Below are 6,000 nucleotides of genomic sequence, written 5' to 3'. Positions count from 1 at the left end.
GGGAAGGACCGTATTGTAAATCTGAGCCTAGAAGGAACCTTTCCAGTTAGAACTGGGTCATTGGGTGTAAGGCTGGTCGCAGTTCCTCCAGCTCGCACTATCTGAGTCTGAGTGTGTATTTCAGATCTGCTAGAAATTTCTGACTGTACAAAAGAGGGGGAGGGAGTGGAGGGGAGGGGAGGGGAGGCTGAAAAAGGGGGAAGGCTCGATGCAGCTGGGAGATGATCCAAAAACAGATTGCTGATCTGACTAAGCATTGAGCAATCTGACATTTCAGCCAAGTCTACAGCCAGACAAGCAGGAGAGAAAGAGAGAGAGAGAGAGAACAGCACAAGCAACAGACAAAAAAAAAATAGGTGGGGGTGGGGGGAAGGACGATTTTTGTAATAACCTGGAAATCTACAGTGTTCACCATGCCGAAATCAGGAGGAGAGTACGTATCCAAACCTAAGGTTATTTTTGGTTCCTAATTGTAACCAGCGATAGCTTGAAACTGCCCGGGATAAGTAGATGTCCTTTTATGGATATTGTTCGTGATATTTTTGCATGAAGTCTTTACCTATATGTAAAAAAAAAACGTGCTAATGACTTTTTTTTGGAATTTGCTGTTAAACGGGACTAATTGATCCAAATAATGAGTCGAAGACCCAATTGATGGTTTAACTGGTTTACAGAGATTTCAGTCGTCAGGCTGCCTTGTGAAAGTGTGTGTTTTTAAAAAAAATCTTGAGTTCAGTCAGCGGTTTGATGTGTAAAGTTTGCTCTTGTGTCCTTTCTGGTTTATCTGTAGCACCAGTCACATGTTGTAATGTGAGTTGCTGTTTTTTTCTGGCCTCACGGTGGGGTACATTTCATCAGACATGTTCTTTATTTAAGGGTCTCCTCTCCGAGTGCAGTCCCTGAGATTTGTGCCACAGAAGGGAGAGCAAAGTGAGCAACAGTCTGATTCCCTTCCTTTGCTCTTTCTAAAAAGAAAAAGAAAATCAGTTTGTTCCTCTCTCCAGGCCCCTCTCCTTGCCCTGTGCAGTGCACCATTTGCTTGGGTTGAGGGAGTGCACAAGTGACCTGCTTTCAGGCTGCTAGTCTCAACCAGCATCATCGTCCATGAGTGAACCATTTGGTTATTTATTTATCTATTGCATAACTCTAGTATTAGCACAGAAACAGGCCATTCGGCCCAACTGGTCTATGTCGGTGTTTATGCTCCACACGAGCCTCCTCCCACCCCTCTTCATCTCACCCTATCAGCATAACCTTCTATTCCTTTCTCCCTCATGTGTTTATCTAACTTCCCCTTAAATGTATCTATGTTATTCACCTCAACTACTCCTTGTGGTAGCGAGTTCCACATTCTAACCACTCTCTGGGTAAAGAAGTTTCTCCTGAATTCCCTATTGGATTTATTCGGGACTATCTTATATTTATGGCCCCTAGTTTTGGTCTCCCCCCACAAGTGGAAACACCTCTATGTCTACCCCATCAAGCCCCTTTAATTTTAAAGACCTCTCTCAGGTCACCCCTCAGCCTTCTCTTTTCATGTGAAAAGAGCCCCAGCCTGTTCAGTCCTTGCTGATAGTATAATTCTGCCTCATTTATTCAACTAGATAGAGAATGTTATTTGGTTTTGGAAGGGCCTTTAATACAACTGAAAGGATTTGATGGTGTCCTAAGCCTTAAGAATGAACGCTGAGTGATTTGTGTAATTCTGACAACTCATAAGGTTGTGGAACACCCATTAGTGTACCCCAAACTAATTAATTTACTTTGTTGCCCCCTTTCCTGCGATTACTGACTCATTCTTGGTTAAAGCAACACCAGTTACCCTCTGGTACCTTGGCTATTTTTCATGTGTGAATTCAGACACTAGTTGGCACACAGTTGGGCTGAGCCCAATTTGCCCTCACCTAATGTCCACACGGATTGGACTTCCCGGTAGGAAGGGTCGATGGATGGTAATCAGGGCTGGGAATGATGACTAATCTCTGTCCTCTCTCGTCAGAGCTGCTGAGGCAAAACGGTAGCATCCGGCTCAGATAAGCTAACTCAGCACAGACCAGGGCTCGAGCCTGGGGCCGTCCTGCTCTGTGCAGCAAAGTACCACACTTAACATTTATCAGCTAAGCCTTTGGGGAGCCTTTAGCTCCTTCATGCTAACTAGAAACTATTTCCTCTGGTGGGGAGAGTCCAGAACAAGAGGGGGGGCAGAACCTTAAAATTAGAGCTAGGCCGTTCAGGGGTGATGTCAGAAAGCTTCTCTTCACACAAAGGGGAGTGGAAATCTGGAACTCCCCCAAAAAGACTGTCGAGGCTGGGGGTCAATTGAAAATGGGAAAACTGAGATGGATAGATTTTTGTTAGGTGAGGGTATTATGGGTTATGGAACCATGGTGGGTAAATGGGGTTAAGATACAGATCAGCCGTGATCTAAATGAATGGCGGAACAGCCCCAAAGGGCTGAATGGCCCACTCCTGTTCTTATGTTGCTGTGCAATATATTGAGAACTTTAAAGCAGAGTGGTGTCTATCATTGTAGACTTCTGAGGGGAGTGGAAGATTAATAGGTCGTATTAAGATAGCCTCAGTTGATCAGGCCAGGACAGTGATACAGGAGACATGCTGAGGTGACCTAATGTCTACAATATATTGAGGTATAAATGCTCCCATGGAAAAGGAAATTGGACTGAGTGCAAAATGGGCTGTCGATTCGCCATCGCCTGTTTGGCCCAGCGGCCCAAGACAGATTTATACCCCCCGCCCCGTGTCCTTAACAAACAAACAAATAGCAACAAAAAAAAACTACTGCCTTCTCCCTTAAGGCCTCGTCGGTGACCCCTGCTGGAAAAGTATGTGTGAACAGCGGGTGAGGGCAGGTCTGGGCTTAGCACTGCTGCCCAGGGCCATTAAATGGCCTGGCATCGCTCACTGTCTGCACTCACGCAGTACGAATTGCAAGGTTACTAGAGGGCATTCAGCACTTGTATAAATGTCCCCTGGTGTGAGTCAGAATCTTCAAAAGAGAAAGAGAAAATTGGAGGGACAAATTATTTTTTACCGTTTTCTTTTACATAGGAGAAAGTGTTAGTAATTCCTCCCGCCTCTTTTATCTCCAAACTTTATTTGTATAAATACAAAGACTTGCAACTTATCACATCTCTCAGAAATGTCGCAAAGCACTTCATGTACGGTGATTTTAGTGACTGTTAACATTGGCAGCTATTTTCACACAGCAAAATCCCACAAACAGCAGTAAGATGATTAACTGGATATGGCCTCCTGGTCAATATTCACTCCTCAACCAATACTACCAAAAAAAACAGATTATCTCTTTGTGGGACCTTGCTGTGCGCAAATTTGCTGCCACGTTTCCCACATTACAATAGTGACTACAATCCATAGGTAACTGTAAAGCGCTTTGGGACATCCTGAGGTTGTGAAAGGTGCTATATAAATGCAAGCCCTATCTTTATTTTAAAATACACACAGGAGGAAGGGAAGACCGAGGGAGGTAAGAATTACATAGAATTTACAGAACAGAAACAGGCCATTCGGCCCAACTGGTCCGTGCCGGTGTTTATGCTCGACATGAGCCTCCTCCCACCCTACTTCATCTCACCCTATCAGCATATCCTTCTAATCCTTTCTCCCTCATCAACTTCCCCTTAAATGCATCCATGCTATTTGCCTCTACCACATTCTTACCACTCTGGTAAAGCAGTTTCTCCTGAATTCCTTATTGGATTGGTTAGTGACTATCTTATATTTATGGCCCCTAGTTTTGGACTCCCCAACAAAGTGGAAACATCTTCTCTACGTCTGCCCTGTCAAACCCCTTTTTAATTTTAGAGATCTTTATCAGGTCACCCCTCAGCCTTCTCTTTTCTAGAGAAAAGAGCTCCATCCTATTCGCTCTTTCCTGATAGTTATAACCCCTCAGTTCTGGTCTCATTCTTGTAAAAAAAAAAGAAGTTTCAACAGGTTTGAAGTCCTGGGAAAGATTGGAGTAGGAGTCATGCTTGCAACTCAGTGAAGATGAGGAGTTGCTACAGGCAGGACATACTTGCAGCAATGGCCATAGCAGTATCAGTAGAAGAGAGAGACAGAGAAAATGTCGTCTCTGTAAATTACCCTCATTTTTGAGGCCTATTAAATCCACTGGTAACTGGGATGAATCAGCAGTCATCTTCTGACCAATGGAATCCACTCTCAATGGTTGGAAGACGTACTTTAGGAAAGTTTAAATCAAGTTCAAGCAATGAGCTTGTTTGCATCTCTCAATAGAACAGGAGGAGGCCATTCAGCCCCTCGAGCCTGTTCCGCCATTCAATGAGATCATGGCTGATCTGTACCTTAACTCCATTTACCCGTCTTTGGCTCCATATCCCTTAACACCCTTGGCTAGCAAAAATCTATCGACCTCAGATTTTAAATTATTAATTGAGCATCTACTGCTTTCTGTAGGAGAGTGTTCCACATTTCTACCACTCTTTGTGTGAGGAAGTGTTTCCTAACTTCTCTCCTGAATGGCCTGGCTCTGATTTTAAGGTTATGTCCCCTTGTCCTAGATTCCCCCACCAGCGGAAAAAGTTTCTCTCTATCTACCCCATCAATTCCCTTCAAAATCCTAAAAACCTCAATCAAATCACCCCTTAACCTTCTATATTCCAGGGAGTACCCGCCGAGTTTATGTAATCTCTCCCCATAATCTAACCCTTGGAGCCCTGGTAACATTCTGGTGAATCTCCACTGCACTATTTGCAAGGCCAATATATCCCTTCTAAGGTGCGATGCCCAGAACTGTACACAGTACTCCAGATGTGGTCTAACCAGGGCTTTGTATAACTGTAGCAAAACTTCTTTCCCTTTATATTCTAGCCCTCTAGATATAAAGGCTAACATTCCATTAGCATTTTTGGTTATTTTTTGTACCTTAATACTACATTTTCGTAAGCTGTGTACATGGACCACTCTTTGCACCTCCACTGTTCTGAGCTTTTCACCATCTAGCAATTCATTGTGGAGCTGTGCACTAATGGATGGAGGGGGAGGGGGGAATCAGTCAGCTGTTTGAATACCGGAATGGACAAACAATTAGGAACCATCTCTCTCTATTCATCTCAGAACAATGGAGCTCACCCTACAGTCGAATTCAGAGACGGTGCTGCCCATTTAAAACTCGCTCTGTGCGTTTCAAATGGGCAGCAGTCTCTGAATTCAACTCTGAATGACATTTGGTCCCAACTTGTGTGACAAGTGAGTGAGTCAGACTACAATCGAATCGCGTAGTCATCACCCTCCTGGGCCCTTCCCACCAGTCATCATAAATACTCCATGTGCTCTTTGGGATAGTTGACCTTTCAGTCAAAGAGCCCTTTTTACGGCAAGTGTTAACATAGGAACGTAGGAATTACGAGACGATGAAAGACCAGGGTCCATCTAGTTCACCTTCTATCATCCTGGTAGTCACGTGAGACAACGATAATGGAGTTGTTGACTAATCATAGTAATCAATCTCTATCAGTGAGTCTACAACAGACCCAGACATGAGGTGAGGAAAACCCCCAGTGGGGGAGAGCTTTGGGAACCATTGGTCCAAAGTCACCTGTTCCTCCCGAGTCTGTTACACCCACCACACGTCATGTCTCACATTACTCATAGACTGTATCTCAAAATGTTGTTTTCTGAAAGAATGAATAAACATTATCTGCTCCCTCCGTCTCCCCAGGGAGCCTGTTCCATAGATTGACCACTCACTCCCTGAAATATTGTTTCCTCAGATTAGTTTTGAATTCAAGCGCAGGCCGCGTCCTCTGGTTCAACTGTTCTGGACAAGGTGAAGTAGCTTGTCGTGGTCTACATTATCCAGTCCGTTTAGAACCCTAAAAAACATCAACCATGTCATCTCTCCACCTTCTCTGTTCCAGTGAGAACATGCCCAGTTTACACAATCGCTCCTCATAATCCAATCCCCTCAATCATTGGGTTGCTCTCTTCCGCATCCAT

The 6,000-nt window shown here is 44.2% G+C and overlaps 1 protein-coding gene across 2 annotated transcripts in view; it reads left to right on the top strand.

Moving 5' to 3' along the window:
- Positions 1 to 255: 255 nt before the first annotated feature.
- The window catches only part of LOC137304408 (transitional endoplasmic reticulum ATPase-like), a 33,043-nt gene continuing 27,298 nt past the window's right edge, over positions 256 to 6,000 (top strand). Inside the window, exon 1 of one of the 2 annotated variants that reach the window (XM_067972988.1) lies at positions 256 to 433. In XM_067972988.1, the coding sequence (XP_067829089.1) occupies positions 414 to 433 (20 nt within the window). In that variant the 5' untranslated portion in view covers positions 256 to 413. Of the gene's footprint in view, positions 453 to 6,000 lie in introns of both variants that reach the window. The other variant, XM_067972989.1, reaches the window with a different exon arrangement.

The sequence above is a fragment of the Heptranchias perlo genome, chromosome 37 (genome assembly GCF_035084215.1).
Source record: "Heptranchias perlo isolate sHepPer1 chromosome 37, sHepPer1.hap1, whole genome shotgun sequence".
Lineage (NCBI taxonomy): Eukaryota > Metazoa > Chordata > Chondrichthyes > Hexanchiformes > Hexanchidae > Heptranchias > Heptranchias perlo.
The sequence above is the reverse complement of the archived record's forward strand: the minus strand, read 5'-3'. Positions and strand labels throughout refer to the sequence as shown.